At 30.8% G+C, this 20183-nt stretch overlaps 1 protein-coding gene across 3 annotated transcripts in view; it reads right to left on the bottom strand.

Annotated features, from left to right (window-relative positions):
• The window catches only part of ESCO1 (establishment of sister chromatid cohesion N-acetyltransferase 1), a 52729-nt gene that overhangs the window by 16921 nt on the left and 15625 nt on the right, over positions 1-20183 (bottom strand). For 2 of the 3 annotated variants that reach the window (XM_051970357.1, XM_051970359.1), the window contains exons 4-9: positions 18289-18386; positions 15894-18079; positions 13883-13997; positions 11940-12003; positions 10540-10657; positions 7310-7441 (exon numbers count right to left, since the gene is read on the bottom strand). In XM_051970357.1, the coding sequence (XP_051826317.1) occupies positions 7310-7441; positions 10540-10657; positions 11940-12003; positions 13883-13997; positions 15894-18077 (2613 nt within the window). In that variant the 5' untranslated portion in view covers positions 18078-18079; positions 18289-18386. The remainder of the gene's footprint in view (positions 1-7309; positions 7442-10539; positions 10658-11939; positions 12004-13882; positions 13998-15893; positions 18080-18288; positions 18387-20183) is intronic. The other variant, XM_051970358.1, reaches the window with a different exon arrangement.

Genomic DNA, 20183 nt, shown 5'->3' with positions numbered 1-20183 from the left:
TGATATACTAAATCAAACCAATGATCCATTAAGATCATTTTATACCTGAAGTAATACTAAAACATCTACTGGAGAGAAATAATAGTAGGATATTTGCCAATCATACTGAAAAGTAAGGAAACTAAAAAAAAGAACTCATTTCTGTAACACTTTAAAGTTCACTAAGTGCTTAACTTAAAATTCTATCATGGTTCTATGATCTACAATTAATTATTATTTATAGGCTCTTAGCTCTTTAAAGGAAGGCAGTATCCAAGTTAAAGTGATGGACTAAATGTAATAAGATCAATGTGAAATACTATACTTGGGTTCAAAAAAATACAACTTCACAAATAAAAGATGAGAGAGACATGGTTTCAATAACAGTTTGATTGACAAAAACCTAGTGGGTTCTTATTGAGTCCTATTGGGCTCAATACAGAGTTAGTCATACAGAAGTCAAAAAAGATTAGCACATTTTAAACTGCATTAAATACAGTTTCAAGTAATAAGAAAGTATGCTTAGCCCCTCTTATCTGGTTAGTCCACAGTATTCAGTTCAAGGCACCAGAATTTAAGATGGCTATTCATAAATCAATCAAGGGGTAGTTAGATGACACAGTAGATAGAGCACTGATGGTGGAGTCTGGAGGACCTGAGTTTAAATCCAGCCTAAAAAATTCAAAGCTTACTAGCTATATGACCTAGACAAGTCACTGAACCTCAATTGCCTCTCAAAAAAAAAAAAAAAAAAAGAGAAGCGCAAAATAATCAGTCAGCAAGAATTATATTAAGCACTAGACATTGCACTAGGGTTGGGGATATAAGGTTAAAGGATATAAAACTTCTTATTCACAAAGAGCTTACATTCTAATGAAGGAAATAAACAAATTCAGATACATATAAGTATAATCAATTAAGTATATGTAAAATAGTTAAAACCAAGTAGTTTGGGAGAAAATGTTTTAACAGTTGAAAGGAGCAAGAAAGATTTCATCCATAGTATGTAACCAGCATCTTTAAAGAGAGAAATATTCAGAAAAGAAACAAGTGCCTAGGGGGGAAACCACTACAAATCTAGAAAGAAAAGTGAGAATCTGAAGTAAGGGACAAAGACAAAGTCATTTTGGACCAGAGTGCGCAAGGGAAGGGTATTGTCCAATAGATTGGAAAAACAGACTACACAGGGTGTTAAAAATCAAAAAGAAGAATTTCAATTTTATCTTAGAAGCAACTGAAGTTAATAAGACTTATGATCAGATCTGTGTTTAAAGAAAATTACTTTGGCAGCTGTGTAAAGGATGGCTGTAAAATAAGGGTTTGAACTAAGGTCGCTGTGTGAGTGGTATTAGATTCAAAAGATGTTATGAAAGAAGAAATGGCAAAATTTGGCAACTGACTAGATATGTAGGGAGAATAGGAGTAATCAAGGATGATGCCAAGATTATAAATCTGAGACACTGAAAGGTTGGTAAGGATGTTTAGAAGAGTGAAGAATTTAAAGGGAAAGATTCTGTTTCAGATATAATGAGTTTAAGACAACTCTAGGACATCCAGTTTGAAATGTTAAAAAGACAAATGGTAATAAAATGTCCATTTTATCCTTCTAGCTTCAGGCTAATGGAGCTAGGTATAAAAATATAGAAGCAATCATCACAAAGATGAAAGTTTAAAACTCATGGGAGCCAACAAAGTTACCATGAGAGGATTTAGAAAGTTCAGGATCACTCACAGATGAGAGGGTATAATGTGATTGATGAGCCAGAAAAAGGAACTAAGGAGTGAATCAGAGAAGTAGGAGGCAAACCAAGATAGACGTGTATCATAAAAAGCTAGAAAGAAGAGAAAGAAGGGAGTGATCAACAATGTCAAATAAAGCATATAGTTTGTAAAAAGGACTATGACAGAGAAAAGACTAGAGCATTTGGCAATTTAGAGAAAGATCCCCAGTAACTGTGAAAAGAGCATCCTGTCTGAAATAAGTGATGAAGTTAGAAGCTAGCTTGCAAAAAGCTGAAAGGACTGAAAGGTATTAAACTAGAGGCAAAAAACATAACTAGCTTTTTAAAGATGAGAAAAAAGTTCTCTTTTTAGGAGAGACGGGTGATAGGCTTAGTGGGTATTTTAAGGATGAGGAAGACTTAGATATGTGATCAGTAGGGAAAAAAAAACCAATTGAGAGGAGGTTGAAAATTCAAGATGAATAAGGAAAGCAATCTACTAGGAAAAAAGGGTCCAAAACAGTACAACAAATATAGTGGAAAGGGTTTACCAGTTCAATGAACATATTGAAGGAATTGGGATTAACCTGGAAAAGATTTTTGGAGGGATGCAGGGAAGTACTGGGAGGGATGTATTAATTTCTTGAAGAGAGACTATGTTGTTTTTTTGCATCCTCCACAAATACCTCGGACAGAATCTTATATACAAATACTTATTAATATGAAAGATTTGACACTATTGATTAGAAAAATGCAAATTAAGACAACTGAGGTACTTCACACTTCTTACATTGGCTAAAATGACAGGAAAAAATTAATGATAAATATTGGAGGGGATGTGGGAAAACTGGAACACTAATGCTTTGTTGGAGTTGTGAACCATTCTGAAGAACAATCTGGAACTCTACCCAAAGGGCTATCAAACTGTGCATACCCTTTGATTCAGCAGTGTCTCTACTGGGCCTATATACCAAAGAGATCATAAAAAAGGGAAAAAGAGACCCACATGTGCAAAAATGTTTGTAGCAGACCTTTCTGTAGTGGCAAGAATGAATGCTTATCAGTTGAAGAATAGCTGAAAAGGTTATGGTATATGAATGTAATGGAATATTATTATTCTATAAGAAATGAGCAGCAGGATGATTTCAGAGAGGTCTGGAGAGACTTACATGAACTGATGCTAAGTGAAATAAACAGAATCAAGAGAACATTGTACATAGCAACAAAAAGACTGTATGATGACCAACTGAGAGGAATTTCGTTCTTTTCAACAATGAAGTGATTCCAATAGACTTATGAAAGAAGAGCCATCTACACCCAGAGAGAAAACTATAGAAAATGAACATGGATCAAAGCATAGTATTTTCACTTTTTTTTGATGGTAGTATCTGCTTTTTTTTTTCTTTCTCATTTTTCCCCCTTTTGATCTGATCATTCTCACATAGCATAACGACTATGGAAATATGTTTAGAATTGTGCATGTTTAACCTAAATAGACTACCTAAATGAACATAAGGTTTTGCAAAGGTGAATGTTTAAAACTATCTTTGCATCTATTAGGAAAAATAAAAAGCCATTATAAAAAATAAGTCATGATATATGAATGTAATGGAATGTTATTGTTCTCTAAGAAATGATGAGCAGACAAATTTCAGAAAAACCTTGGAAGACTTACATAAACTGATGCTGAGTGAAGTGAGCCTAAATAAAAGAAGATTGTATAAAGTAACACAAAGATTATGCGATGATCAACTATGATGGACTTAGCTCTTCTTAGTAATGCAATGATTCAAGACAATTCCAATACACTTTGGATAGAAAATGCCATTGCCATCCAGAGAGAGAACTAATAGAGATTGAATGTGAAACATATTATTTCCCCCCCTCCTTTTTGTTATTGTTTGTTTCCTTTTTCTTTCTTATGGTTTTTTTTTTCCCTTTTGGTCTGATTTTTCTTGCACAATACGACAAATATGGAACTATGTTTAGGAGGATTGTACATGTTTATCTATATCACATTGTTTGCTGTCTTAGAGAGCAAGAAAAAATTTGGAATATAAAATTTTACAAAAATGAATGGTAAAAATTATCTATATATTTGAAAAAATAAAATACTATTGAAATAAAAAAAAAAAAAACACCACCCAAATATGAAAGATTTAAGGAGGGGGAGATTAAACCAAGAACTTCATAATGAATCCAAATGCTATTCATATTAATCATTAATAAAACTAAAGGTGATTCAGGACATCTAGTGGGAGTTTGAGGTTACAACTGAGAGGATCTGGGACAAATTTCTGACTTGGCCATATAGAAAAAAGCTAAATCTGTCCACAAGTCATCTTGAATTCCTTTTCCTACAGAAACTAATATTTCCATATATTAAGGAAGCTTCTAGGTCTCTGCCAAAAAAACAATTATTATGATCCTTAATAAGGGAACCTATCCTAAAGTCTCCAATGGTTTAGTCCAAAGGTTTCTTTCCAAACAGTATCCAAAAATCAGAGAAGAGATTATCAAAAAAACTAAGAAGATTTTTGTTATGTCACATCATTAAATATTATTGATCTTATAAGAAGAAAAAAATGTTCTATTTTAAGAATACTAATTCATGTATTTAAGATACACTTTAACATGTTTAACATGTATGAGATTGCCTGCCATGCCTAGGGGAGGGTGTGGAGGGAAGGAAGGGAAAAGCTGGAACATAAGTGTTTGCAAGGGTCAATGTTGAAAATTACCCATGCATATGTTCTGTCAATAAAAACTATTTTAAAAAAAAGAATACTAATCCAGTTTCTAGAGAAAATTTTTTATACTTCAATAATCTATGATTTCGTCAATAAAGAACCTACACACTTTAGTAATTAGTTTTTTAAGTTACTGTTAAAGAAAAAGAATTCAATACCTGGTAGCCCAATCTCTGCTAACAAGTTACTTTGAGAGACACTGATCTTCAAACCACAAACACAATCCATTGACAAGACCATACCTGAATGCCTTTCTAATTCATTTTGGTTAATGAACAACTCACAGAAAGTTTTAGGATTTTTAAAGGATCCAGAAAGAGTATCCACTATGCTAACAACCTTCAAAAACCCCAAACCACCTAGATCCACTAACCACTGTGATACATAGTATAAGTTTAGGGGGGAAAATTCTTACCAAAGAAAGAAAAACACTGTTTTATTGCTGCACTCTCATCACAATATCCATAATCATTATTCTGGAGGACTGATAGGGAAAACTGCTTTTCACATCTCAGCAGGCAGATATTAGGTGCAAAAGGAGGTCTAAATTAGCAGACATGGCCAATACGTTCATTCATTTGGCTTATTTTATGTGTTACAAATAAACATGTTTTATGGGTTAAAGAAGGAGAAAAGTCAGTGGAAAATGATAATTATATAAAAACAAAAGCATTAATAATTTGTAAAGATTCCTAATTAAATAAAAAATAGCTGAATTATCCCTTTTATTTTGGATTTTAATATCCTTTAGTGTAACAAAAATACTGAATAATTTTAAAAGAATGTGACTTTTAACAGGACTAATAAGGCCAAAGCACTAAACTCCTTTTTTTAGCATACTCTTCACTTGAAGAAACACAAAAAAAAGGCAATACAGAAGATAAAACAAAATCATCAGTGTCAAAGGACAAAATTATCGAAATTCATTTCTGGTTTTATAAGAAATCAAAGCTATGTGTTTTCCTCAATATATTTTGGGCATCAATATTTTCACCTTCTTAAAAACTAAAAAAATAATTTTTATTAAATTTCTATTTTTCATACTACACGTATGTATGAAATAGGAAACATAACATAAAAAGGTAAATAAGAATTTGGACCTCAGTGCAAAGGAAGACCATCGGCCAAACTCAATTCCTTCTCTCAAAGTTAAAAAGAAAATGAAACAAAAAATTACATTAAAAAAAAATTTGTTTAAACAGCAACCCTTAGCTCTGTCCCATCAATTAAAAAAAAAAAAAAGAAAAAGAAAAAGAAAAAATATCCTTGAATTCTTTTTGGAATCTCACCCTCACACCCCCAAATCGTAGCTTATTGAAAAGGTCAATTTTATTTCTTTTTACATAAGATAATCAACTGAGTTAACAAATTCTAGGAAATGTGAAATACTAACTCCAATTCTTAGTTCACTCAACAAAATGTTTTAAAGCAAAACCTTCAATTCTGTTCTCAGAAATGTACTCTTAGTTTTTACCTCAATGAGAATTTAACACTAATTACATTAATACTTGCATTTGACCATACCAAAATGGCTTTAGTAGCAATTTAAATCAAATTGTAAACAAATTTTAAACTATTTTTCAAAGTAAAATCAAGTGAAATATATTCACTGAAAATGAGCTGCAATCCAGAATCACATATATTATACATACATATATATAAAAAGACACATAGATGTATGTATATTATACATATATATTGCTTTTTTGGCAGGTTACAAAAAGGATTCTGGAACTGAGAAGTCCCATACTAAAACATCACTTTGTTAAAGGGCAGTGATACAAGCAAATTAGGTAAAGTTTCATGAAATAAATCTGTATCTTTCAATTGATTCTCCATAATGAGAATTTGCTTAGCATATTTGAGGAAAAAAAAGTTAGAAACAGAAAGTCTTAACTTTTTTGTATCTTATAAAGATACAAATTTTATGTGAGGAAGATAACTCGATGACTGAAGTGATGTGATTATTCTAGGTCTTTTAATTTAAGGTAAAATGGCTCTAACTTGGGCCAGAACAAGAACATCTGAATAATTATCTACTGTTAATCTGAATGCTTATATGAAATGAGTAGGTGATCTCAGTTCAGATATCCTGGAGGTCTTGTCTATGTGAGTGTACAGTACTGAAGGTAACATGCATGTAAATATGGATTTCAGTTGGTATTTCAGATTATGTGGGAACAGCTTTAGTACATAAAATCGCTATTTTCACAAGATATCTAAAATAGTTCAAAATTGCTGAAAATTTTCCTACATTAAACTCAAATGCAAAAAAATTACCCAATATTCCTAACATGCATACATATAAAGAAAAAAATACAAAATTTCATTATACCACTAAACTGGGGGAAAAAAGAACTTAAATAGTTTTAACAAACTTTCAGAAATTTTAACTAGTAGAAAAGTACTTTTCTACAGAGTAGACTCTTATAAAGGCAAAAGAGAAATAATGTAAAAATCATCTAGATGCTATTTTTCAAAATATTATTGTATAATTACAAGATACAAAGTTGTTCCAAGTCATTGGACTATTAAGTTGGGATTTTGATATCTTTCTAAACTCATAAAGAAAGAACTAAACAGGTGGAACAACATTATTTCCCAAAGAAGCCCAGAACAAAGGCAATAAAATGCTTATTTAAAACAAAATCTCCACCAATACTGACCAACATAAGTAGTGAATTTCTTTTTTAAAAAAAAGTCAGTTTATTCCAGAAATTGTATGTTTTATTTTATGTAATTATAACTGGAAAAATATACAATATTATTTTAAAAGCCATTAAAGAATTAATCTTTTTGAGAACTTATTTCACTAAAAATCTGACCATTTACCCTTAAAGAACCATGAAATTCTCTTACCACATATTTTACAGCACTAATAAACTGGTTGTGGAATAGCAAATGTTGTGTCTCATCTTCTGGATTTGAAGCTGTGTAAAGCATTCCACAAATATTACAGGAAATGGCTCCAAATCTTTTTTGTCCTGCATCCTAAGAATAATACAATATGTTACTCAAAAATTTCTGGGAAACTGAATACAATGTACAAATCTGAATATAATAAACTATATAAAAGATAAAATGTGAAGAGAAAAATTGATAAAGTCAAAAATGAACTTTAAAAAGAGTAATTTGAAAACCATATGTAATAAATGAACTAGAAGTTGTTACATTTAATATGTGTGGAATTTTTTAGAAAAAAAAAAGCAGTTTTAAAAATATAATGGATCTCTTATTATATTATTATATTATCCTCGAACAATACAAAATAAAGAAATACACATAAAAATCTTAGGGCCTTACCATTAAGTTTTACAATATTTAGAGTCCAAATATTCTGTAATGATGAAAATGTTTCCTGAATGAAATAATTTCATGCATATATGTACAGTGTAAAAATATTATAACCAAAAGAAAAATGTTACTACCACATTATGGATTTCACATACAAAACATTTGAAACTTAGTTCTTTTTAATATTTTTCTGTTCAAAAGAACTTTTATGAAAAGGAAATGATAAAGGCTGAAGTGGATAGGGAAAAACAAGGACACTAAAAACACTATGGAGACCAATATGGAGAATAATGTGCAACTATGCCCAAAGGACTATAAAACTACATATAAGCCTTTGACTCTATTGTACTCTGAGTACAAACTAAAATATAATTTTTTCACTTTATTTTTCTTGCTTTTTTCCCAACATGGGAAATATAGAATATAGAATTCCTTTTTTTCAAAAATAATGGAAAAAATTAAATAAAAAAAAACTATATGTTCAATAGTTTTACCATGGAAATTGTAATATTCTGATATCATCATAAAAACTTTCATTAAATAAATAAATCAATTAATCAATGAATATTTATTAATCTTTGTATCCTATCACTCAGTCCTTGAACAGTGATTGTTGAGTGACTGATTGAAACAATCCCTACTCACAAGGGAACTTTAGAATAAAAGGGGAAGAGGTCAAGTAGAATACATATAAAAATATAGATAGCATAAAATAAAGTATATAAATACAAATACATGCAAAGAAGTTATATTTTTCTTGCTTTTTTCCCAACATGGGAAATATAGAATATAGAATTCCTTTTTTTCAAAAATAATGAAAAAAATTAAATTAAAAAAAACTATATGTTCAATAGTTTTACCATGGAAATTGTACTATTCTGATATCATCATAAAAACTTGCATTAAATAAATAAATCAATTAATCAATGAATATTTATTAATCTTTGTATCCTATCACTCAGTCCTTGAACAGTGAGTTGAGTGACTGATTGAAACAATCCCTACTCACAAGGGAACTTTAGAATAAAAGGGGAAGAGGTCAAGTAGAATACATATAAAAATATAGATGGCATAAAATTAAGTATATAAATACAAATACATGCAAAGAAGTTAAATACAAGTTAATTTAGAAGAAAAGAAAACAGCAGCTAGAGAGATCAGTTAAGGTTCTATGTTGACAATAGTGAGTGACACATCTTAAAGAAAAAGTGAGACACTCAGATGAAGTGAATTCCAAGCAGGGAATATTGTCAATGAAAAGATAAGAAGATGTGAAATAGAGTACCTTGTGTAAGCAAAAGAGGAAAAGCTCATTTGACTGCATTTAAAAAGGCTGTAAAGACAGGTTGCCCAGGGCTTCAAAAGCTAAGCAGAGGAGTTTCTATTAATAATAGAATAGCTAATAGGAAACACTAGAGTTGGGTGAGATTTGAGTAAGAACTAAATTACAAACTTTACACAATGGAAAGATGCAGGGTCTTTGACAAAAATTGGTCAGTTTGGAAAAGGGCAAAATTTAAAGGAAAAGAGAGTTCAGTTTTAGATATATTAAGCTTAAAATATTTATAAGATAATGCTTCCTACATAACATTGTGCTAATAAGTACAGGGAATACAAATATAAGCAAATATAGTTTCTGCCTTCAAAAAAAGCTTATAATACAATTTTAGGAATAAAACACATAGGGAGAAATGGAAGGGAGCATGAGAACTAAAAAATAGTAACAGCTTGGTGTACAGCACAGTGTAGAGATAGCTAGGAAGTGGTACATGGAAACCTATTTCTAGGCAAGAGAAGGTTAAAAGCTCACCTACTATAATTTTAATTTTTAACCAATGTAAAGATGGACTCTAAAGCCCGAATACCCTCAGGTTGCTCACGTAATCGATTATGGAATACAAATCATTACGTAATAAATTTTTCACTACCTTCTTTATTACTATCAGATAAATTTCAATGACAAAATCAAGTTAATAAAAAAGTAAAGTAATAAAAAAGTACAAAAAAGTAAAAAAAAAAAAAATAACAAAATAATACATGTTGAAGGGAATGTGAGGAAAAAATACATTAATGCATAGTTAAGGGAATTGTAAAAAAGGCTAATTATTCAGGAAAGGAATTTACAACAATGTCTAAAAATTCACTAAATCATGCATTTGACAAAGCAATAGTATTACTGGGCCTATACCTCAACAAAAGATCAGACAATAAAAAGGTGTCCACCAAACGAGAAAGGGTTGAACAAATTATGAAACATGAATTTAATAGATTATTACTGTTTGTAAAAAATGATAAAATGAAAAAATTGAAAATTTTTAGAAACTTATTTGAACTGATAGTTAAATGTGCAGAAGTGGAATAAAAAAAAATTCATATAACAATATCATAAAGCCAAGTAACTTTAAAAAACTTGAGAACTTCAATCAGTCCAATGAAGAACCATATTTCCAAAAGACTAATGATAAAATGTACCACTTTCTGAGAGAAAGGAGGTAAGACTCAGGTGCAGACTGAGACGTCTACTTTTTTGGATATGGCTGATGCATGAATTTATTTAGCTTGATTATATTTCTTACAAAGACTTTTTTTCTAATGGGAGGAGATAAGGGAGAAAGAAGTTAAAGAAAAAAGAGATTTTACTTGAAGAAATTGGACTTAAAAAAAAAATCAATAAAATATTTTTATTTAAAAAAAAAAAAAAGTCAGCCATATGTGAAAATGTACTTATTGTTCCAAGAGTTGGCTGGGAAATTATGGGTATACACGGAAATGACTAAGATAGAAAAATAACTTACTATGATCAACTGCTTATCACCATCTTTCTCTGCTTCTTTTAGTTTTAAATCTTTTGAAATCTTTATTTCCAAAGGTGAATTGCAATTTGTTGATGATGAATGGTTTGGCAAACTCCCCCTTCAAATTTAAAAAATAAATTACATAGAATTTTATAACTCCTAGTAACTTCAAACATTTTTTAAAACAATATAGCATTTACGATAGTATTCATTAATAAATAATGAATTCTAAGAAAAAAGATTTTTCTAGATGAACGAGCATGCTAATCAAGAATCTGAAAGTGAGCAGATGACTTATTGTGCATTTTTCAATCTTGAAAATTGTTAGCTTTATGCTTCTTTACTCTTTCAAATATGTACAATAGTCTTTCAAAGTACATGTACATTTTCATATTATTACAGCACAAAAATAAATCTGCCATAAAACCTAGGAAAAAAATTCTAAAAAAACTGCAACACTTTTTACATTTTGAGAATTTTAAATAATTTTTTTCAGTTTTCATTAATATGATCAAATACAGGAGCTAATAATCTTAGTCATGATTTAAAAAAAAAATTAAATCTATGTTTTAGCTGGTGTAAGGAGATGATAGATAAGAAAGTCCCTCTACCAATGCAGATTAAACAAATGTTCTGAAACTTAGTTTTAAAAATCACTTGCAATACTGCATAAGGAAGGGATTTGCTTAGCGTTACACAATCTCTGTAAATAAACTTGAACACATCTCTTTGCTCTAAAGTTAGGTATTCTGTTAATTATACTTCCACATCTATCATCTTTTAGCTTCAGTTTCCTCTTATTGAACTTGATTTTTCATTTACCTAACTTGTCAATTTGCTACAAGTATTCTTCTGTCAAACACTATCATTATAATTTTTTTCTGCAGGAATTTACTTGCTTCTTAAAAAAACAAAAGATAAAAAGCCTTGCTGAACATCTAAATAGTAGTTCAAACTGTAACACAGGCAGAATGGTAAAAACTACAAAATAAATTTGGATCAGTTTCTCCCCCAAGGATTACCAAAATACAGGTTTAGAGTCAGTTTACAATGTTTCCCTTTTATTTGATTCTCTAATGCATTGTTCAATACATAACACAATGCTTTATCAAATTATAAACCAATTAAGAAAGGCAACATGGTATAAAAGAGAGCTAATTCTAAAAAGAGCTGGTTCACATTTCACCTTTAACAAATATTGGCTCTGTGAAGCCAGATTAATACTGGGTTAACTTTGTGAATCCAATTAACTTGTCAGTGACCCAGTAAGACTATAAGATACAAAGCAGCTATAGACCTCCACTGGAACAGTACACATTCCTCTACCACCCCAAAATTTCAATATGTCATAAATAGCTTAAGAATTCATCTTTTCATCTAAATAAAGGTAACATCATTACCTGTTATCACTGGTCTTAGATATTTGGTTATTAAAAGTGTTTATCAGCTGCTTAGGAGTTATATCTGTAATTTAATATTTAAAAAAAAAAGATCACAATCTTAGCTACTTAACAATTGGTCAAACTTTACTACATAAAGTCAAAATGTTATACAAGATAAACTTATTATTATTTAATAAATTCATTTAATAAAATCATTAGATTCTTTTTCTTTCCTACTAATAGACAATAAAGTTATATTGGTCTTATACAAGAGAATTGTAAGAATAAAAGAACAAAGAGTAAGAAATCTAAAATTATCCCTGTATAAAATAATGAGTTATGCATTTTTCAAAATGAACTACATGACAAATGTTTGAAGAGCAACAGGAAACAAGTATGTTGATGCAGTATCATTGAAATTGTAACATGGTACAGCCATTTTGGAAATCAATTTGGAGTTATGCTCCAAAAGTTACTTAATTGAACATGCTCTTTCACCTGCGGATACCATGACTAGGTCTATACATCCAAATAAAGAGGAAAAGCTTACATGTGTCCAAAAAAAAAAAAAAAATCTCAAAAATCTTATAGCAGTTCCTTTTGTTGTGGTAAAGAATTAAAAGCCAAGTAGGTACCCATTATTAGGGGAATGATTAAACAAATCATGATATATGAATGTAATGAAATACTATTGTGCAATAAGAAATTAAGCCCATCTCAGAGAAATATGGAAAGGTTTTTATGAATTGATGAAGTTACAGTAAGCAGAACCAGAAAAACAATTTATACTATAACATCTATCTGAAAAAATGAATATTGTGAAAGAACCAAACTCTGGTCAATGCAATAACCAACACAACCCCAGAAAACTGACAATAAAAAACATTGCAAACTCATGATAGATTTGTGAGAAACATATTTTTGGACATGGCCAATGTGGACATTTGTTTTGACTATGTCTAAATAAGAGATTTTGCATTTCTTCTCCCAGCCACTGATAGATGAAGGAGAATGGGACAGAGAGAAAATAAATGTTTAAAAATTGTAACAAAAAATTTTTTTCAAAAAAATAATGCCAATGAGAGGCAGAAGAAAAACAAGGAAAAACACCAAAAAACGAAACAAAAAAGTTTTATAAATAATCTTTTTCTATTCTTTGTATAATGAAATATACTTATGTTCCTTATATTTAAATTTATAATTAAAAAATTAAAACCTGCTCCTCAACTGATCTACTAATTTTTGGATTTATTCTATTCTTTTTAAGAAAATACCTCAGGAAAGGTACATGTCTGTACCTGCCTAAGTTTTCTCTTTTGTCATAAACACACTTTCCTTTAACAGAATAATAATCATAAATTTCTTTCTCTTTAACTGCCAATATAGTCAAGAAAACAGTGACCAAATGGTTCAAATAAGATCATTTTATCAAGGGAATAGGTTTCACCAAGATTACAAGTTTTCTCTAAGTTGTCATACATATTTGTATGATCAAAGTGGAATCATTTCTTAAATTTATTAAGAACCTAATATTGAGTTAGCATTAAACAAGTACAATTTCAGTAATTGAAGGTCATAATTGAGGATATGAAGTAAAGTTCATATTTTTCAATGCTCTACAGTTGCTTATTGACTAGCTTTAAGAGTATTATAAATATTCTGAAATAAAAACAAAAAGTACTAGAATAGAGATTAAGAAGCTCTCGGAAAACAAACAAGAATAAATAAGCAATATAAGAATACTTTAGATAAATGCGCAAAATGTTTAATATTCTGGAAAATGAAATCTCACTATAAAAGGCAGCACATTATCTAGAAATAAATAACCTGTAATTCTAAAGTATTTGAACAATGCTTAATGAGGTTAACAAGTTATTATGGAGGAAGTTTTTTCCTTTATTCTGACAAAAAGTATATCTGACCCTTGATAAATTCAAGTAAATTAATTTCAAAGTATTTACCTGGAGATTTATTTTCTGCTGCATCATTTTTGGTTTGATTAAGAAGAGGTGGCACTATTGCAGCACTTTTCATTGGAGTGTTTTCTGGACTAGATTCCAAATATAAGCTGAAACTCTGAACATATACAATTCAAAATTTTAATACATTCTGAATCAAACCATTTCTCCTTCTATATTAATTTCTATCCCCTAACCCAAGGCACTAGATGATAAAGTGATTGAGAATACATAAAGAGAAAATTACATTTTATATTCACAAAGAAATTCACTCACTAATATTAAGGAAGTCCTTCAAAAATACAAGGTTCATGAGCTATTCTTACTCTAATAAACTACAAGTTCAGAGAATTGATTCTTTCAAGACTTGTCAATCCTAAAAAAAATTCAGCATAATTTTAAAAACCTACATCAACTCTGGAACTGTTACCTTTTCCCCAATTATGACTTCCTCTTTCTTCAAGGGTTAGTGGTCTATGGCACAAGTGACAAAGAATAGCATTTGAAACAACCAAGTGATTCACCACAGGATGGACTAGATTGAATGAGCTAACCTTAGAAGCTTATGGATGGCTTAATCAGACCTTATTATTATTAAGAAAGCAGTTTGGCTCTGGCAATTTTTCCTTTCCTTTCCTATTCTTCCTGAAGTCAGCATACCCCATTCTTATGCCCCTTTTTTAATCATGTCAGTCTTTTATCTTATTTTATAACTGAGGCAATACTATGGTGTCAGATGATTTGGATTAAAATCTGTTTTGAAACTGACAACACTCTTCAAGACCCTTTCCTTTTCTGTAAAATGGAGTATAATACTTACACAGAATAACTCAAGAACTGAGATAAAAAAGTATGTCTATTGTTAATTTCAAAGTCATCTATGAACGTGACCTGATATAATTTGTTGGGTTATGAGATGATATGACAATTTACATAAATATCTAGAAAGATCAGAGTAAAACTAGTATGATGCAATCCAGTATAGCAACTTTTGTGATGAAATCATCAATGAATAATGATTCTGTTAGCAAAGCAAAATGGCTAGCTCTAGCATATCTCCAGCTAGCATTCATTTTTTAAAGGTCATACGCTACTGTTTCCTTACTAAACTGTAAGGGAAATGAAAAAAGGAACAAAAAAGTTTATGTTATGTTCCTTTTTCTCACTCTGTGGGGTGTCCTAAGACACACTGATTTACATTTCAGGCTTGTGGTAATAAAACTCAAGTTCTGAATTAAAAAGCCAGATGAAGTTATACAGGGTTTGAAGTGACATGAATTGAAAATCACTTGAAAGAAATGAAAGGTTATTTCACCTGAAGAAGAAATGAATTGGAAGAAATACAGTCACAACTTATAAACATATAAATCTTATCTGGCCTAAATGATTCCATTTATTTTGCTTGGCACCTTTTGGCTGAACCTTTTTTTTTGTCATACATAGTTAAATCTGTATCAATGTTTCAGGTTTTTAAAACCACTTATTAAAATATAACTAAAAATTTTGATAAAAACAGGCTTGTCCAATTTATATTCAATTTAGACAACTCTAGTTAAAAACAGCAGGTTCAACTCATAGGATTTGACTTTTTCACTATCAAATTATATATTCAAGTATAATTCAGGAATTAAGAGAGTATGTGGGCAGTGTGTTAAATGAAGCAGGAGACAAACAGGTTTTCTGCAAAAAATTTATAAATAAGGAACCATTAAAAAAAAAAATAACACCACAAAAAATACTGGAATTTCCATGAAAATTTCAAGGCTATAAAGGAAGTACCTTCCACTGGTTTCATGATCTTCTTACCAAATTAATAAAGACCTTTACCTGTTCATGTCTTAATTAGTACCTGGTTTGTACTTCTCTTATGCACATAATCTAATCTTAACTAATAACTTTTTATAAACTAAAACACTTTAATTAGAGAAAATCATGATGGTTAAGTTATTTGGGCCAATTATTTTTTACCAAGTACCCATGTCCCTCTGATATTATACACAATGAAATTGATTACCTCATCAAGTGTTGGTTCAAGAGAATGTTTCATCTGATTATCCACTGGTTTGTGAAGTTTAATTTGATTATCCAACTGACCATTTTCAATAGTCCTTTCTGTAATTCTGCTCTTTTCAGTTGTTTTACCATTACTTTTGACTTCTTGAAAATAAATCTCTTTTTGTTTTTCCTCCTGGTAAGCTAAATCTTTGTCATCACATGGTTTCGGTATTAATGACTGGCTTTGACTTTTTGGAAGACGCATTTCTGAAGCTATCAGATGAACTGAGGTTTGTGGAAGTTTAGGTTTAGTTTTTAATAGATCCAATTTAGGAGCAACTGGAGAACCTAAACTATTCTGACATAAGTGGTTGGCTTTCCCTAGTTTAATTTTGGTCCATTTGGATTTCTTACTAGCTAATCTGTTTAAACCATTTAATACACATTTTACAGGATTGGCTTTTCTACTGGGGAAGAAACGTTTGCACTGAACATTTTCACTTGGTTCCTTCTGAGCAATCATTTGTGTTTCAATTTCAGTCAGCTCCACCTTTGTTGGTTTCTCATCCTCTTTTCCATCTTCAATTAATGAAGATTCCCTCTTCACCTCAACTGTATCTGACTCAATTTCACCTGCAATTTCTTCACACAGTTCAAGGATGCTAAAACGTTTTGTCTTTACAACTTCCTCTGAAGGTTTATCCGTGTTTCCTTCAGGTACTGTTGGTTGACAATTTTTTGATTTTGTTCTACTTTTCAATTTTGGATGAACTAGCTCCTTCTTGGTAATTTCTTCATTCCGTTTTGAAATCAGCAAAGTGGTCACTTTTGCTTTTTTGTCTCGGGAAGAAATGACAGGCACTGAGTTTTTTCCTTCTTTTTTAATTTCATGCTGATGATCTTTTTGAGATCCTTGTTTGCACTGAGGATCACAGGCACCATCTAATTTATTATTTACCTTACTTTTCTTTCTTTCTGGTGAATTTGATACTTCACTTGCTGTGCTTTCATCTTTAGAGCCTGAGCTTTTGAGTTTTCGTTTCAAATTTTTCTGTGTAACTTTAATCTTATTAAGCTTAGTTTTCACTTTGTTACAGGACTCTGCTCTATTAGTTGATATACTTTGCTTTACTTCAAGAATTTGACTTTTAATTTCTCTGTTACGCAAGGACTTTGTTGAAACATCAGCCAACTGTTGTAATCTTTGTGATCTCCGATTAAGCTGTTCATTCAACTGATTGCCACATTTTGATTTAGGAGTTTCTTTAACTGATTTTTTCTGAGGTTTCCTATTTTGTCTTGGTTCTTGTGAATGTTTCTTCACCTCAGTTTTGTGAATGCAGTTACTAGACTTTTTCTCATTAAAGAAAGCCTTTGTTGACCTGGTGGCCATGTGTGTTCCTAATTCATATTCATTTGTTTTATAGCCACTGGAAGATTTATTCAATGGCTTTTCTAATTCTTTGCAAGCTGATTTTGTTAGATTCCTCTGAGAATTTTTAACTCCTTGTCCTTTTTTATTGTTATTTTTTACTATTTTAGTTGATGCAGCAGAATTGTTTTCTTTTGATTTTCCCTTTGTAGATTTCATTTCTGATTCAGGGCCCTTTTGAATAGTTTTTTTTGTCCGTGTAGAATCTAATACTGAATGCCTAGTATTTTTGGTGTTCTCAATTCCAGAACTGTTCTTAAAATCTGTTTTCAACTGACGTTGACATTCATTTTCAAAATAAATTTTAGTTTCATTCAAATTAGATTTCTCTGTCTTTCCTGGGGCATTACTAGAAATGGTATGATTGGACTCTGAAGGATTCTTATGTTTTATTTTGGTTGATTTGGGGGTAGTCTGAGGTGAATTTATCCTATTTGGAGATTTTAGTGCCGATTTTGTTAATGACAAAGATTTATGGTTGGTTCTATTTAATTCAGGCTCAGATTGTGACTTTTCAATTAACTTAGTTTGATAAGATGACCTAGCAAAATTATTGGTGGTTTTATTGGTCACTGACCTGTCAGCTTTGACAAAGGTTTTGGGAGATTTTTTCTTCTGTATTTTACAGTTATTTGACTTTGATTTATTTGATACATGTTGTGTTTCAAAGTTTCTTTCTCTGTTTGCTGAGTTTGTCAGTTTGCTGTTATCTAGTTTCCTCCGTTTAGCAGAATGTTCTACTAGTGTAGATTTCCTTTTCTGTGCTGCCATTTCTGCAAGTTAAAAAAAAACCAAACTTTTTTTTACAAAGGCAATGTACATAAATAGCCTCAATTTACCAACATTTAAAACTTTTAATTTGACTTAATCTATACAGGATTACATAGATGGTACATATTGATGACCTTTATATTTAAACTATAACTTTTCTTATTTGACTACAATTTGGTTTAAGTTCAATATATACAATGGTTTTACTTACAGTTTCTCCCTAAAGGACGTAACTTCAGCCACCTTAACTTCTGAAAATATGACAAAAAGCATTCCTTATAAACTTGCTCTTGACACATTACATTTTACCTAAAAGGAAGATTATGTATGAAAACATTTAAGTTTAATGAAAGAAAACAATGGCAATATTTCTCCTAAGATAGTGGGGAGTTAGCAGGGAAGCATTAGTATATCAATTATCACCTGACTTCTGGAGCCTGGTCTGCTACTTCATGACTATAAAACTTTGGAGCAAATCCTCTATATATCTGAGCTTCAATTATGCAGAAAATAAAGTTAAAACCTTCATGATCCAATTCCAATTGTGAAAATTAAAAAAGATCAAATATGTAAAAAGTGTACTCTGTAACTTGAATCATCATAGTATTTATAGAACTATTACATGGTTCCAACAATACTTCTTACTTCCTGACTTCTATACAACTAAATAGTCAGTATTGAATTGTTTTAGTCACATTTAAAACAATCATTAGAAGGCAGCCTGGTTAGAATGGAAATAATACCAAGTTTGAAAAATCAGAGGAAAGTGGGTTGAAATCTAATCTTATTCTATCACTTACTATCTTTGTGACATTAGAAAAGTCACTTAATCTTAATTTAAAAATTTTAAGTCTAGACTAGATGATTTCTGAGTTCCCTATCATCTCTCTCCTGGTTTTCCATCTATGTAACTGATGTTTTTCAGTCTTTTCTCTCTTAATATCCATGCTAACAACCTACATGTTATCCTTGACTCCCCAATTCTCTCTCACCCATATCCAGTCTGTTGTCAAGGCTCGTCAATATTATTTTTGTATCATCTCTTACAAATGTCCTTTTTTCTTTTAATAATGCTATCCTGATACAGGTCATCATCTCTTCATACCTGGACTACCAGAACTGCCTCTCATTCTCCCTCAAATGCCATCTTTCCAGTCTGACACCCCTGTAAAATTAGAATAACTATGGTATAAAGATTTAAAAGGATATAATCCAATGATATATCAACAAATTTTGTTCTTTGCTTATACCATGCTAAGCAATACATCCTATTTACCATCAGTCAAATATTCAAACTGAGTTCAGAAAAGGGAGAAGAAAGATTGAAAGGATCTGGTCTAGATGATATACTATCATTGTCAAGCTTTGGGAAAGGGGTACAAGAATAACAAACTTATTTATCCCAAAAGGTTCTAAAGAAAGAACCAGGAAGTTTTTGTTCCAGTAGATATAATTACATCAATATTTCCTAGTCTCCTTTAAAAGCATCAATCTGACATGATTTTTGCATGTGGCAAGCAAGTAGTAAAAAAATTGCCACAATATCTGAACTTGGGAATCACTTCCATGATTTAGCAACTTAAATTCTTCAAAACAAATAGTTAATTGTTGGAATCCTTACAAAGTATTAAGCCATTAGAAGTGATAGAGACAATAATTAACTAATTTAGCATGGTTCAGTATGATTGATCTGATCCTACAAGGAGATGTTATGTGCCAGAACTTGAAACAAGGTACTAAGTGGAATTGAGGAGACAATATTTAAATCTAGTTTAGAATTGATTTAATCCTACAACAAATAATAGTTTCCCAGTGATGTAATGATTGGTGTGTACTCAGTGTACAGCATATAAGCAAGAAGCTCTCAAGGCCAAAGAGCACTCTGGGAGATTGAGGGGAGTGAGTGGAGGCGACAGTTATAAAGATTCAAAACCAAGATTCAGAGGGAGCTGGAGGTGACAAAGGACAAGCGGCAAGAGCTCTTGGAACCAAGGAAGGAGATAGGCCTCTAAGAAAGCTAATCGGGCCCAAGGAAAGAGACAAGACTTGGAAGGAGAAAATAAATGTTTGGATTTTATCAGCTGGCTGCATTTGAAATGATTATTA

The sequence above is a fragment of the Antechinus flavipes genome, chromosome 1, assembly GCF_016432865.1.
Source record: "Antechinus flavipes isolate AdamAnt ecotype Samford, QLD, Australia chromosome 1, AdamAnt_v2, whole genome shotgun sequence".
Taxonomy (NCBI): Eukaryota; Metazoa; Chordata; class Mammalia; order Dasyuromorphia; family Dasyuridae; genus Antechinus; species Antechinus flavipes.
This window is presented reverse-complemented; position numbering and strand designations above follow the sequence as displayed.